A 15,160-nucleotide genomic window follows, 5' to 3' on the forward strand; every position below is an offset into this window, starting at 1 on the left:
AGCGATTTGCTGTTTACAATACAATAAATCATCTTCTCTGTTGAATATTCTAATTCTCTTCAACCAATCTAAGACAAGCTACAAACCCTACAACATTTACATACAACCTATAAGAATCATCACATTACCATACGGGGTTATATTTTAAACCTTAAAAAACTGCTTTTTGGGATCTCTACCAGGCAGGCAGGGTCTGCTCTGACCTTTGGACCTGCCTGGGCAGAGGGCATTGTTCTATCAAGAAGGGGGATTACCTTCAGTCGGCTATACTATTGTTACTTAGTTACTCTTCAACTCAAACATTATCTTCATCTCAATTTCATTTATACTTTCCATATTTTCAGCATTTTTTGCAAGGTAATCATATCTATGAGGCTTTCCTATTTCATCTTCCCCAACAGGTTTGACTTCTTATCCTTCTTTGATTGTGTCAGCTATAAATTCAATGAATATCTCTAATTCCGAGCCTGTTTTGCTGGTGAGAGGATTTGATGAGTGATCCCTTGTCGGAGTTTGACCCTGACTAAATGCCAGACACCTCTGCTCCCTCCTGTTGCAGACATGCAGGAGAGGGGAGGAAAAAAAACCTGTTAAACTGACACCAAATTCATGAGTTGAGATAGGACACTGGTGAGGGGATGCACAGAGAAAGGGCAAACAGGCTCCAAGCTTAAAGTTGCAAAGTGATTTAATTACCTAACAGAGTCGGAGGATAAATTAGAGGTAAAAATAAGTTTTCAGATACCATTTGTTCATGCACCCCACTCCCTCTTATGACATCATTTCTCCTCTCACCCCCCTCCCTCTTTCCAGCCAACAGCTCAGGCAGGGGGCAGGGTAAGGGTTTCTTTTCTCTGGTCAGTCCATCAGGGAGAGGGCTCCTCTACTTAGCCACGGGGTACCTCCCACGAGAGACAGTCCTCTGGGAACTTCTTTGGCATGGGTCCAATCTCACAAGCAACATCCTGCCCAAATTCTGTTGCAACAGGAGTTCTCTTGTCCATAAGGTGCAGACTCTCCTGAGCCAAGGCCAGGCTGCTTCCATGCCAGGAGCAAGGGCATTCTCTCTCTTGCAAGGCCTTTGCAGCTTTAACTCTTTCTATGAGACTCCCACTGGATCACAGCTTCTTCCAGGCATCCACCTGCTCCTCTGGTGTGGGCTGTGGGTGGATTTCTGCACCCCTGTGGACTCCATGGGCTGCAGGGTGACCTCCTGCTCCCCCCATGGTCTTCACCACAGCCAGCAGAGGGTTTTCAGCTCTGGCACCTGGAGCACCTTCTCCCCCACCTTCTTCACTGACCTTGGTGTCTCCATGTTGTTCTCCCTTCACATATTTTTACCTCCTCCTCCTCCTCTAGCTAAAAAGAAGTGCATGACTACTTTGTTTTGATTTTTTCTTAAATATGTTTTCACAGAGGCGTAACTAGCACCTCTAATTGGCCCAAACTTGGCCAGCAGCATGTCCATCACTTTCAGAGACATCAGAGATTGGCTCTACTGGACTTGGTGAAAAACTTCTAGAACTTTCACTTTCAGGACACACAGGAGCCATCTTTGTGCCACTCCCCACCCCTCAGACACTTCTTCAGGCCTACCACAACAGTGTTTGAGGAGTTTAAATTTCTCTTAGATGTTAAAGATACCTTGCTGATATTCTGGGCTAAGCAAAACCACCACTTTCCTCCTGGTCCTTATCTCAACCCAGGAAATTTTGGTTCAATTTTCTCTCCCCGTCTGACTGTGCAGGGCAACGAGAGAGCAGCTTTGGTGGGTGCAGAGCATCCGGCCACTGTCAGCCCATGGCAAGACAGGAAGGAGGAGTGTCCAGGTCAGGTTGTTGAGCAGCTTGTTGTTGTCTTTGCAGGAGTTCTGGGGCTTTCTCAGTCCCTTGGCCAGAGGGACAAAATGATCAATTGCTGCATTTCCAGACTGGTTCCCTCACAGCTGCCCCTGCACGGTTGGTTTCCACCCAGCCCTGCTCTGAAAACCATCAAAGGCCCTCACAGAGCCACTGCTTGAGCTCCAGTTGGTTTCTGTGCTTCTTGCAGAGCTGAGCAAACCACAGCCACGCATTTTTCCCCCACACAATTCTCACCTTTGAGCAGCTCTAAAGCTGTGAGAATCAAAGGGGGCCAAGGGGGCAGGTGGGAGCCTCAGGTGCTGGCTGCCCCTGGGGCTGGCCAGAGCAGGGCTGGCCAATGCCCATCCCTGTGCAGTGGGGCTGTGCCATGGCTGAGCCCCACACTTGGATGGACAGGAGTCCCCAGGCTGTGCCACCCCTGGGACAGCCACCCCCCAGGAATGTGCAGGGACACTTCCAGAACTGCCCTCCCCCAGGACAGGATCCTCTTGTCCAGGATGTGTCACCCCCTGGACTGGATTCCCCCAGGTCATGTCACCCCCATGAAAGGAATAAGGGAATATCTTTACAAACAAACAGCTGGTCAGACCGATACTGAGAAATGGAAGAAACAGTGGGAAGGATTTCCATAGGAATTCCACTGACTGACTTGCCCAAGACTGTGTTAATAAACGACAAGAACAGAGACATGAGAAAAAGAAGAAAGGGGGATGTACATTAGAAGGGGGTTTGCGTTAGGTGTTTCAGGAAGTCTGTAGCACTCAAGTACCTCAGCCAATGGGGGAAGAGAGAGGGAAATGCAGCCAGGAAATTAGGATAAAAAGAGGCTGCGTCCTCTAGCAGTTTGAGAGACCCCATGGGAAATGCCCATGACATCTCCCTTTATTAGAATAAAGTTACAGGACTCCTCTGTCTCCTTTTTGGGCATAAAGCTCTGGTGTTTTTGGATTAATTTTCCTGACACCCAGAACAGGGATCTCCCTGGACAGGATCCCCCTGGATGTGTCCCCCAGGACTGACCCCACCCCCTGTCTGACTCTCAGTGTAAAGAGCCTCTTCTGTCTGCTGAAGGAAAGAGAAAGTGAAAGTGTTGGGGACACAGCCGGACACCCCCATCCCCCACAGCCCTCCAAACCTCCCTGCAGCCCCCTCACTGCCGTCCTTCCTCCCCGGGGTTCCCCCAACCTGTTACCTGCTCAGGTGCTCCCTAGGATCCCGGAGCCATGAACTGGGAGGGGACATGTTTACAAAGTTGAGCAAAAAAGGAAAAAAAAAAAAAATAAAGAGAGGGAAAAGTCCCAGTGGGGGAAGCACAGACCCAGAGCACCATGGGAGCCCCCTGGTGTTCCCCACAGACCATGAACATCATCAGGGTCTGTGCTTTTGTCTGGGTCACCCTGAAATCTGAGGCACCCAGTGCAGGAGCTGTGACCCACATGCCCACCCAGCCACTGCCCATCCCTGGGAGCGCCATTGCCCTGGGAACCCAACTATGGGACCTCATTCTCTAGGTCCCCCTCCTGGTGACCCCCATCCCTGCATGCCCATTTCCCAGAACCTCCATTGCCCAGCATTGCCCTCCCCTTGATCCCATCCCATGGGCTCCACAGTCCCCCAGGACTCCCCATAGCAGGGCCCACATCACATCACCCCAAATCCCTGGGGTCCAAGCACCCCTGGGACCCCAATCCCATTTCCCCTTCACCCTTGGGGACCCCATTCACCAAGATCCCATCCCCTTTGTCTCCCCTTCCTGAGAAGCCCCATTCCCCAGGGATCCCATTTCTGCTCCTCCCCGTTCCTTTGGAAATCCATCCTTAGCTCCCCACATCCCCAGAGCCCCCCAGTCCCTCCATGTCCCTCTGTGTCGCCAGCCTGTCCCCACCCTGCCCCCACCAAGGGCCACCTACATGTGGGTGATGTGACCTCGCTTCCTTCCTCTTTGGCCAAAGAGCCACCACCCAGGGGACAGGTGGCCCCAGCAGCGTGTGACAGTCAGCCTGGATGGCCAGCGACACCGGGATGGCCGGGAAGGTGGCACTGCTCCTGTGGGGTGAGTGCCATGGGCACAGGCCTGATGCCCCAGGGATGAGCCCTGGTGAGGCAGAGAGCAGTGGGGAGGGGGCACAGGGGGCTGTGTGGTCCCCTGAGGTCCCCAGTGCCACCAGAGCCAGTCTGTGGGGGTGGACGCTGGTGGTGGGGTGTCTGTGGGGACAGAAATGGGAGGACAGGAGTGAGGGGACTGAGATCTGAGGACAAGGATATAATGACAGGCTCAATGGGGGTGGGAAAGCTGTCATGACAGGGACAGGGGGATAGGGATAAGAGGACAGGGATAAGGAGACAAACACATTGTGGATAAGCCATGGGGTTGGTGGGGGTGACTTGTGACAGCATGGGATATCTGTGGTGTCCCCAGGTCCACAGTGTCCCCATGCCCCTAGCCCAGGGTGGTTGCAGTGTCCCTGTCCCTGAGATGTCCAGGCCGCATGGATCTGGTGCATGGGCAGCTGTGACACAGACATGTTCCCCAGCCTCTCCAGATCTGTTCAGGATCATCTGTTAGCACTTTCTCACAAGAACTGATGTCCCACTGAGGACAGTTTGGGGACAACCCCCACACCCCATGCCCTGGGTTCTGCTGTCACCGCAGTGCCACATCCACCCAGACCCCTTCCCTTCTTCCTTCCAGCCCAGACCCTCAGCCTCGCTGGTGAGTCCTCAGGAGAATGCCATGTCCCCACCCTGCTGTCCCCAGCCCCACAATGGCCCTGGCAGGCTGGTGTCCCCTGTCACCCACAGGTGCCCAAACCACCCAGCTCCTCGTGGAGCCCCCCTGGATGCCAGCGGTGCTGTGGGACAATGTGACACTGTCCTGCCAGGGCTCAGGGACATCTGGTGCCACCACTTGGTACAAGAACAGGGAGCACTGGTGGAAGAAAGGACCCGATCACTTCCTTGTCACTGAGAGTGGCACCTACACGTGTGAGAGACCTGGCACCGGGCTCAGTCCCCCTGTGCGCATCTTAAATGGTGAGGGGGCGATGGGTTCCCTGGCGGTGTCCCCAAGGGCTCTGGGTGAGCTCTGTGTCACACCCCACATGTGACGAGAGCCAATCCCCTGCACACGGGGACATCCCAGAGCATCCCAGTACAATGAGACTGCCATCCTGGCAATGGGGGACCCTGGTGCCTCCCACAGAGTCCCCAGATGTGACAAGTCCCCCCTGTCCCACAGAACGTCTGGTGCTGCAGGTGCCAGCGCAGGTGCTGCTGGAGGGGGACACGGTGACACTGCGCTGCCGGGGCTGGCGGGACAACACCGTCACTGGGGTGCGATTTTACCGTGAAGAGGAGGATCTGGGGGGACGCCTCAATGGGACCGAGCTGTCCCTGTCCCCCCTGCAGCTGCACCACAGTGGCCGCTACCGCTGTGGGGGCTGGGTGATCTGGGGGCCATCACAGAGCTGGGAGAAGTCAGCACCAGTGACAGCGACAGTGACAGTGCACAGTGAGTGTGGGAGTAGGGGTGGGAAATCCCAACATCTTCCCAGGGTTCCCTCACCACTGTGTGCATCTCTCATCCCTCCCTTCACCCCTCCCTGGGTCATCCACACCTTCCCATGTCCCTCCCAGCCCAGGTCCCTCCATCTCTGCTCGGGTCCCTCTCCAGGTCCCTCTGCTCCTCCCTGGCCTCCCTTTCCAGTTCCCAGCTTCATCTTCTGCTCTCCCTTCCCTACCTGGGCCACATCCCCCCAGCCCCTCCCTGGGCTCTCCCCACCCCTCTCTGGGCTCCCCACATCCCTCCCTGGCTCTTCTCTGTCCCATCTCTTGTCTCTCATCCCTGCCTGCATCAACCCCACCCCTCCCTGTATCTCTTTCTTCCTCAATGGAATCTCCTCTATCCCCTTTGTACTCCCCTTTTGCCACACCCCGAGTCCCACACACCTCATGGGTCCCCCAACCTATCCATGTCCCCCTGCAGAGGTCTCACTCTCGGGAGTGTCCCTGTTGGCACAACACCCCGGGGGACAGGTGGTACTGGGTGACAGCCTGGTGCTGAGCTGTGTGGTGGCAATGGGGACAGGTCCCCTGTCCTTCTCCTGGCACCAAGAGGGCTCGGGGACACCGCTGGGCACTGGCCCCCGCCTGGAGCTGAACCATGTTGGGGACAAGGACAGCGGCCACTACTGGTGCCGGGCCAGCGACAGGCACAGTGTGGCCGAGAGTCCCACACTGAATGTCACTGTTCTGGGTGAGTGGGACCCTCGGGCTGGGGATGACCCACCCATGGCATCCCCCATCCCTCCTCAGGTCGCAGCCCCTGCCACTGCAGGTCACAGTCCTAGGTAGCTGTGGCTCTGGCTCTGGATGCTCCCACCACAGCATCCCCACCAGAGAACGGGTGTCAGCAAACACCACCGTATGTCACAGTCATGGGTGAAGGGCACCCTCTCTCTCCAGGTGCCACCATGCATAGAGTCCCTCATCCTACCCATCCCACCCTCATTCCCCCCTCTGCCCCTCTCTCACACAGTGTTCCAGCCCCTCCCCCAGCCTCAGCCCTGTCTCTGTCCCCGCAGTGCCCGTGGCCAATGCCACCATCACCCCTGGCCCCCCGGCACTCCAGGTGCACACAGGTGACCCCGTGACCCTGCGCTGCTCGGTGCAGGTGGGCTCAGCACCTGTCAATTTCACCTGGCTGCACGATGGGCATGAGGTGGCCCAGGGTCCCCTCCTGGAGCTTGGGGACATCGATGTGGGACATTCTGGCACCTACCAGTGCTTGGCCACCAACCAGCTGGATGAGCACCGCGTGTTCCGGGCACTCAGCCCAGAGCTGGTCCTGGAGGTGATACCGCGGGGACACTGGGGCACAGGTCAGATCATATGGGGTCCCTGTGGGGGCCTGTGATGTCCAGGTCATGGACGACCTGGGTTCAACCCTGCTGTGTCCCTGGCAGTGTCACAGAGGGAACAGAGCACAGGAGGGAAGTCCTTAAGTCACCAGGGTTTCAGGACCCCTGTGGTGACAGGTGACCCCAGTGTGTGTCCCTTTGTTTCCAGCAGTAGCCGCGGGATTTGTTGGGTCCTTGTTGTTCCTGGTTCTTCTCGCGGGTGTCATCAGGGGCTGTCACTGGTGGCACCACACAGGTGAGTGACAATGGGTGATGGGGGCTCCGGGAGTGGTGGGAAATCCCCCAGGGAAGGGAGGTGACAGGGCAGTCTCTGATTTGGGAGGGGCTGAGCCTCCTGTGACCTCAACTCTGGGCCCTGGGCAGTCTGGGGAGGTGTTGAGGTTCATGCAGGGATGCTGGGGGTTCTTTCAGGGATCCTGGGAGAGTTTGGAGGTTCCTCCTACCGGCTGAACTTGGGGTTTTGGGGCTCAGTGAGTTAGGGACACTAGGATAGTTCAGGGTTTCCAGGCGACATCAGGGATACTCAGGGGTCCTCGGGAGAATTGAGGCTCTGGTGAGGGTTCAGGATCCGCAAGGATGGCTGGGGGCTCCTGGGACCCCACAGTCACCTTCTGTTTTCCTTTGCAGCCACCAGGAAGCACCAGGACAGGTGAGTGGGGGGCTCCAGTCACGACCCCCCTCTCACCCAAACCCCCAGGACTTCTCATCCCCTCCCACACACTCCCTTATCCCCACAGGGCCCCCCTGGAGCCCGAAACCCCCCAGTGGAGAAACCTGAGGCAACCTATGTGGGGCTGCTGGGGCCGAATGGGCAACCGTGGGAACCCAGTGACATCTATGAAATTCTACACGCAAAGTTTTGACACTCTGGGAAGTGGGGGGCACTGGGGACACTGGGGTTCCTCCTCCATGGCTTCTGGGGTTGCCCATCCTTTCTGTGAGGTGGCCACGAGTCATGGGAGGCTGCACAGAGCACCCAGTGCTCTCCATTCCCCCTCCCAGTAGCACAAGGGGCTCCCCCATCCCCTTTCCAGTATCTGAAGAGGAGCCCTAATCCCCATCCGAGTGCTCTGAGTAACCTCAGTGACTTCCCCATTTTCGCCCCACAGTGCTCCCAGTACCTCCAGGGGATCCCCATTCCCCCTCCCAGTGCCCCCATGCTCCCAGTGACTCTGCGTTCCCCCTTCCCAGTGCTCCCAGTACACCAGGTGGCTTCCCATCCCCCTTCCCAATTCCAAGGGAGCACAGGACCTGTCTCCCTGCTCTTGGGACAAAAATGCAGCTTTTTGGTTAAACTGGCAGAAATGGTGTTTCTTTGTTCAGCTCTCTCGGGTTTTGGCAATGGGATTCTCCACTTTTGTGTTGCCACTAAAAACCAGGGGTGTATGATTAAATCCTGTAGGATTTGAGGCTCTGTTTGTTGGTTTTGGATGGTTGGGACAGAGACGAGAGATCTCTGAAGTCAGGTCTTAGAGCATGGAATTTATTGTGAAAGAGTGTGAGTGTAGGGGAGCTGCTAGGGGCTGCCAGGCAGCGCAAAGCATGTCAGAGAAGCAAGAGAGAGCGAGAGAGAGGGAGAGAGCAGGAAGAGATGAATAACAAGAGAGCAAGCTGCCGTTTGCAATACAATAAGTCATCTTCTGTGTTGAATATTCTAATTCTCATTAACCTATCTAGAACAAGCTACAAATCCTACAACATTTACATAAAACCTTTAAGAATCATTGCATTACCATACGGTGTTATATTTTAAACCCTAAAACCTGCTTTTTGGACCCTCTGCCAAGCAGGCAGGGTCTGCTCTGACCCTTGGACCTGTCTGCAAGCAGAGGGTATGGTTTCATCAAGAAGGGGGATTACCTTCAGTCGGCCGTACCATTGTTTTCAAGTTGTTCACTAGCTGGGGTTGGTAACTCAAAGCTTGTCTTCATTTCAGTCTCCATATCCTCAGCATCTTTTGCCAGGTAATCATATTTATAAGGCTTTCTATTTCATTGTCCCCAGCAGAGGGGCTGCTGCCCCTTCCCTCCCAGTGGAGGCACAAAAGGCAAAGATCCCAAAGGGCTGAGAGAAGAACAATTTCCTGCAAACAGCAATGACAGAAGAAAACCAACGGCAACAGCAACAAGATTCAGAATCTGAAGGGTCAGAAAAGGAGCAATTTCCAGGGAAAGCCCCTTGTGTTGGTTTGAAAGACAGGTGTCTGCCAAGAGAGGTTGAACCCTCCCTTAGGACAGAGAATGTGATTTTTCCCCTCCCTCCGAATTATTTAATTTTGAAAAATCAAGGGCTTTCAGGCAAAGGTATGGGAAAAAAGGAATATCAGTTCTTTACTAGTATCTAAAAACAAGCAATAACAATAATAGCAACCACAACTAGAATCAGAAACCAATAGCAGATGACTTGTGAGCTGCTGAGCCTTTTCCTGTGTGGTGTAATCACAGTTGCAAGCAGCAGGGGAGCTGTTGAGCTCCCGGCTGGGCAGGGCAGGTGCGATGACTCCCGAGCGGCTGCAGGTGGTGCTGTGGCACAGGGTCAGGTCAGCCTCAGACAGCTGGTAATGGCGGGCAGGCTGAGAAGAGTGCAGGAAGGCAAAGCAGCTTGGAGCGGCAAAAAGCAGGGCGGCAGGGGTAGGAGCTGGCTCTCTCCCAGCTAGCTAGTGAGGTAGCAAGGATTTCTGCAGTCACAGCAGACACCGCGGTCTCGTGCGGCAGAGGGCGGGGGGCAGGCGGCAGAGGCAGCCGCACTCTCCCGGCAGCTGCTGCGAGGAAACGCAGCCTGGGGAAACATGCACTTCCCAGTGGGAAAAAGGTTGAATCAAAGCTCACCCAGCCAGGAGAAGAGGAAAAACAGGGCACAGTTGGATTTCCTCTGGTCGCAGCTGAAAAGCAAAGAGCAGCCTCTCCTCCCAGCGTCCGAACCACAAGAGAGCGTTCCAAGGGCCGGCTCTTCCCTTACCCTGCCCTGCCCAAGCACACCTTTTGTCTTTTACAAAAGACTTGATGGCTCTAAACAATCAATTATTTGTTGCTTAGTAACAGTGATGGAGAAAAATTCTAAGCCCTTCCCCAAACTCCAACACCCCTGGAAAGGGACAAACGCCAGCACGTTTCCTCCACCAGGAGGAACCTTACAGGGCTCTGGACCTCCATTGCTTTGATGGCCAAAGCAGCCTTCAGGAGGCTCTGCATTCTCTTCTTCCCCATCTCAAAACCCTGTCTCTCAGTTTAGAGAAAAGTTTGGGAGAGAATGCTTGGGAATGAACATTTCCTCTGAAAAAAGGGTTTCAGCAATCCCTTCCCACTGATATGAAATGAAGTTTTAGTAGGTGAAAGTGAAAAAAGTCTGTTTATTTGACAAACAAGGTGCCCGCGTGGCACAGGAGGGAAATAAGTAACTGTTAGATATTTAACCATCAGAATGTCACCCTCCACACACACCCCCCACACCCACAGCAGCAAAAACAAACCCAAAATGTCAGGGGAAGGGAAAAAAACCTTCACCGGCCACATGCTAGGAAAAAAAAAGGCAGATAATTTTGTCTCAGGGAAGGGAATAAGAGTCCACACAGCAGCTTGGGGAAGAGAAAAAACAGATGGGAACCTGATGAACCTCTGACATTAGTCTCCTTCATGCTGCAGACAAGGTTGGTGAATTTTAGAGTCCTTTCTTTCAGTGGCTCAGCTTCTCTCGAGGTCCAGGGCTGGGCAGAGTTGCTCTGGCAGCTCCCCACAGGTCCTGCTGACCATCTCCCCAGGGATGATCTGATCTTCAAACCAAAAGCAAGGCGAACAGTTCCAGAAGAAACAACAGGAGCCACTGAAGAATTGCTACTGCGGGACAGTGAAAATCTTCTTGTCTAAGCTAACACAACCCAAGCTAGCTAAAAGCAGCAATGTAGCACCTGTCTGCTCTGCAAAGCTGAGCACAAGGGAGTGAGGGTTTGGACCAAGCCCAAGCTAGAGTTCCTCCGGCTCCTGCTCCTCCCCACCTAAAGCTACAGGACGCATTTCTGGGCATAAATCAGATGATCAGGAGTAGAGACTCATTAAAAAATCACCCCCAGACACCCTCCTCTGCCATGTTCCCCCTCATTTTGAAGTCATCAATGCACTGTGGGTTTTCTGGAGCCTCACCATTTTCCAGGGCAGGCAGGATCAATCTGTGGCAGTTGAATTTCCTCTGTCTCCACAGCAGCTCTGCCAATGCCCACCAATGTCCTTTGGGGTCCCTGAAATCCCCTCTCCTGACAGAATCTGTGCCAAGGATTCCCACGGCCACTCCCAAGGGGCTGATTTGGCCATTCCCACTTGGGGTCACATCAGCAGGATCTGTGTCCGCGGTGCTGCCGGGAGCCGTGTGGTCTCACCCTGGGCTTTCTGTGCCAGAGCTCAGCACTGCCATCGAGCTCTGCCTGCCCGCCCTGCCTGTGCCCGCTGCTGGCCAGAGGATCCTGGCTGCCCCTGCTGACTCAGACTTGGGCAACGTCCAGTGCTGAGACTGGACAGAGCCGTGTTGTTTTGCGGGTGGAGCACCCCCTTCTTTCCCTCTCTTGCTGGTTAGTTGTTACCACCCAGGGAATTTCTGAGCTCACATCAGACCCTGCCCACTGCAAGTGAGTCCCTGCAGTTTCTGCCCTGCTGGAGCCACTAGCGCCCTTTGCTAGCTGTGGTCATAACCACAAGAAAGGGGAAAAAATAGCACTGAGTAGGTTGGAAACTTCTGTTATTGTGTTGTTTGTTTTGTTCCATTCTATATATTTTCTAGTAAAGAACTGTTACTCCTTTTTCTACATTTTTTCCTGGAAGCCCTGTGATTTTGAAGTTAAAATAATTTGGAGAGAAGACTCTTCTTTCTGTTCCAAGAAGATTCCTGCCCTCCTTGTCAGACATTTGTCTTTTAAACTAAGACACTTTCCTATGGAAAACAGACATCCTTGGAGGCCTGGCACCAGCGAGTGCAGGGAGGAAGGAGAGGAACGAGGGGCTGCAGGCACCTGAATGGGGATCTCAGGGAGCCCAAAGGGAATGTTGGGCTTTCGCAGAGCTGCCATGGAGACAGAGGCAGTTCCACAGCTCAATCCCTGGCCTGGCCTCTCCCAGGACCCTTCTGCTGTGGGGCTGCTGAGGGTGGAAGAACAACAGGGTCCAAATGACACTACAACAGGACCCCATTGGAAACTCGGCCTCGACCAGGACAAACACAAGGGTTGATGAGCTAAGGAACTGGGAGAAAACACTCCAAGGACAAAACAGGCTGAACTTAAGCTGCTGTAAAGTGAAATTTATTACTAACAGAGTCAGAGGAGGATAATGAGAAGTAAAATAAGCCCTTAAGACACCGTTCCTGCCCCCAGCCTTCCCACTGATAGCACAGGGGGAACAGGGTATGGGGGTTTGGGTCAGTTAATCACCAGAACCTTCTTCTGCTGCTTAGGGAGAGGAGTTCTTCCCCTGCATTGCTGTGAGGTTCCTCCCATGGGAGACAGCTCTCCATGAACCTCTCCAGCATGGGTCCAAATCTCTCAAGCAGCAGCACACACACTGCTGCAATGTGAGCTCCTTCCACAGACAGACAGACCTCCCAAAACTGCTGCAGTGTGGCTCCCTCATCCACAGGGTGCAGACCTCCGAGGCCAGGCTATTCCATCTCAGGAGCAAGGCCTCTCTCTCTATGGGGTCTCCCAGTGGATCACAGCCTCCTCCAGGCATCCACCCATTCCAGTGTGGGTCACCTTCCCATGGGCTGCAAGTGAATCTCTGCATCCCCATGGACCCCATGGGCTGCAGGGGGGCAACCTGCTTCACCATGGTCTCACCATGGCCAGAAGAGGAAATTTGGCTCTGGCACCAGGAGCACCTCCTCTCCACCTTCTCCACTGACCTTGGTGTCTCCATGTTGTTTTCCCTCACATGTTCTCACCTCCTCCTTCTTCTCTGGCTAGAATGAACTATATATGCATGTTGTTTTGATTTTCTTCTCAAATATGTTATCACTGAGGTGTAACCAACATCTCTAATTGGCCCAGGCCACATTCCCTTAGATTTCACTTGGTTCCTGCAGTCGCCCATGAGGTCCTGGCAGCTCTGTGTAGGTCACCTGGGGATCCTGGGGTGTGGTGGCACGGGGGGATGCTGCAAGAGACACTGGCTGTGGGATGGGGGTGGGGGTGACACCCTGGGTGACGTGTCCCTGTGTGTGCCACCCTGTACTCACCTGCCATCCTCTTGGTGAACACAACGTGGGTGTACAGCACCTCCCCCTCCTCTGGGGTCGCTGGGGGCTCCGGGGGGACCCTGCTGGGATAAGGGGGTGTGTGGGAGGGGATGGGAGGTGTTGGGGGTTGGGATAAAAGGGGAGTCATGGCTGGAGCCTCCCACTCACCTGTCCTGGTGCTTCCTGGCAGCTGCAAAGGAAAGAGGTGGAGGTGACGGTGGGGTCCCAGGGCCATGACCCTGCACAGGAATCCTGAACCCCACTGGACCCTCAGTTCCCCCAGGATCCGTGAGTATTTCTGAAGTGTCCAGGAACCCCTGAAACACCGCGGTGCTCTGGACCCTCTGAGCATCTAGAACCCCAAGCCTGATGGGAGGGGACTCTGCAAAGTCCCCCAGGATCCCTGAAAGAATCCCCAGCATCCCTGCTGGATCCTCCAGCACTGCCCCAAATCCTTGACAACCTTAGGCAAATGTCACAGGGGGTTTAGCACTGCCCAAGTCAAGCACTGTGATTGCTGCCCCATCACCCCCACATTCTAGAGGGCTGCCCACATCCCCAGGCCCCCATTGCCCCCATTGTCACCCACCCATGCTGTTCCACCGGTGCCAGGCCACAGCTACACCCAGGAGCAGGAGCAGGAACACGAGGGACCCACTGACCCCTGCAGCCACTGCTGGGGACAGAAGGGGATACATCAGCATCACGTGTCACTCTCGGCATCGTGCAGCCCTGGTGACCACATATGATCTGACCTGTGCCCCAGTGTCCCTGCGGTGTCACCTCCAGGGCCAGCTCTGGGCTGAGCGCCTGGAACACGCAGTGTTCATCCAGCTGGTTGGTGGCCACACACTGGTAGGTGCCAGAATGTCCCACATCGATGTCCCCAGGCTCCAGGAGGGGACCCTGGGCCACCTCCCGGTTGTCGCGCAGCCAGGTGAAGGTGACAGGTGCTGAGCCCACCTGCACCGAGCAGCACAGGGTCACGGGGTCACCTGTGTGCACCTGGAGTGCCGGGGAGCCAGGGGTGATGGTGGCATTGGCCACGGGCACTGCAGGGACAGAGACGGGGCTGAGGGTGGGGGAGGGGCTGGAACCTGGTGTGGGGGGATGAGGGAGTCTCTGCATGGTGGCACCTTGACACAGAGGGTCCCCTTCACCCATGACTGTGACCGACAGTGGTGGGGGTCACACCTGGTGTAAGGTGAGGGCATGCAATGGGTGGGATGAGGGTGTGGTGAGGGATACTGTGAATGGGAGTGACCACAAGCCCGAGGGACCCTCTCACCCAGGACCATGTCTGAGGGTGATGGTGGCCGTCACCCTGTAGGGGGTGTGGATTAGTATGGGTGGGATGTGATCGATTGGTCAAAGCAGATCATGGGGGGTGTCACCCTAATCCTCAGTGTCCCACTCACTCAGGAGGGTGACGCTCAATAGGGTGACTGTGACTTGATGTGGGGTGTGGGATGTGACAGGTGGGATGAGGGAGCCATGGGTGGGATGTCCTGGGTGGAGATATCTGTACCCAGATGGTCTCAGTAACCTGAGACTGTGATGCCCAGTGGTGGGGATTCTGACCTGGGGTGGTTTGGGGATGGTGTGGGGGAGATGAGGTGGGATGGGGAATCCCATGGGTGGGATCACCCGAGCTCGAGGGTCCCACTCACCCAGGATGGTGACATTCAGTGTGGGACTCTCAGCCATGCTGTCCCCATTGCTGGCCCGGCACTGGTAGTGGCGGCTGTCATTGTCCCCAACCTTGTTCAGCTCCAGATGGGGTCCAGTGCCCAGCAGTGTCCCCGAGCCCTCCCGGTGCCAGGAGAAGGACAGGGGTCCTGTCCCTGCGGCCACTGTGCAGTTCAGCACCAGGCTGTCACCCAGTGCCACCTGTCCATTGGGGGGTTGTGCAGACAGGGACACCTCTGATACTGGAATCTCTGTGGGGAAGACAAAGGGAATGGGGACCCTGGAGGGATGAGGGAAAGCAGGGAGCAGTGAGGGACTCACGAAAGGGAGGATCAGAGAGGGGTGGGGGGGATCACAGTGAAGAAGAAGGATGCCCAGAGATGGGGAGGCTTGGAAAGGGGTGGAAGGGAACCCAGCGAGGGATGGAAGGTTAGGAAGGGGAGACATGGAGGGGGTTGGAGAGGACTAGAGGGA

At 55.3% G+C, this 15,160-nt stretch overlaps 2 protein-coding genes across 2 annotated transcripts in view; both read right to left on the reverse strand.

The window, feature by feature from the left end:
* Nucleotides 1-12,043: 12,043 nt before the first annotated feature.
* On the reverse strand, nucleotides 12,044-14,514 carry LOC146420339 (Fc receptor-like protein 4). The gene is made up of 5 exons (XM_085048403.1): nucleotides 13,753-14,514; nucleotides 13,587-13,670; nucleotides 13,166-13,187; nucleotides 12,998-13,077; nucleotides 12,044-12,915 (listed from the first exon to the last, which is right to left on the reverse strand). The coding sequence occupies exons 1-5, from the start codon at nucleotides 14,159-14,161 to the stop codon at nucleotides 12,821-12,823; spliced, it is 690 nt and encodes a 229-aa protein (XP_084904529.1). The 5' UTR covers nucleotides 14,162-14,514; the 3' UTR covers nucleotides 12,044-12,820.
* Nucleotides 12,044-15,160, reverse strand: part of LOC146420340 (Fc receptor-like protein 4) — a 44,508-nt gene continuing 41,391 nt past the window's right edge. Inside the window, exon 7 of the mRNA XM_085048404.1 lies at nucleotides 12,044-12,203. The gene's annotated coding sequence lies outside the window, so the exon portion shown is untranslated. The remainder of the gene's footprint in view (nucleotides 12,204-15,160) is intronic.

Source organism: Lichenostomus cassidix, unplaced genomic scaffold (assembly GCF_008360975.1).
Source record: "Lichenostomus cassidix isolate B80296 unplaced genomic scaffold, HeHo_3.0 HiC_scaffold_852, whole genome shotgun sequence".
Lineage (NCBI taxonomy): Eukaryota > Metazoa > Chordata > Aves > Passeriformes > Meliphagidae > Lichenostomus > Lichenostomus cassidix.

Excerpts from the sequence above, each read along its gene's own strand:
- LOC146420339 (XM_085048403.1), bottom strand. The coding sequence starts at position 14,161 with ATGGGTGAAGGGGACCCTCTGTGTCAAGGTGCCACCATGCAGAGACTC. Across the intron at positions 13,188-13,586 it reads GCACCGGTGGAACAGCATGG|CTGCCAGGAAGCACCAGGAC; the intron begins GTGGGTGACAAT and ends TTTCCTTTGCAG. Across the intron at positions 12,916-12,997 it reads GTTCACCAAGAGGATGGCAG|CATCCCCCCGTGCCACCACA; the intron begins GTGAGTACAGGG and ends TGTCTCTTGCAG.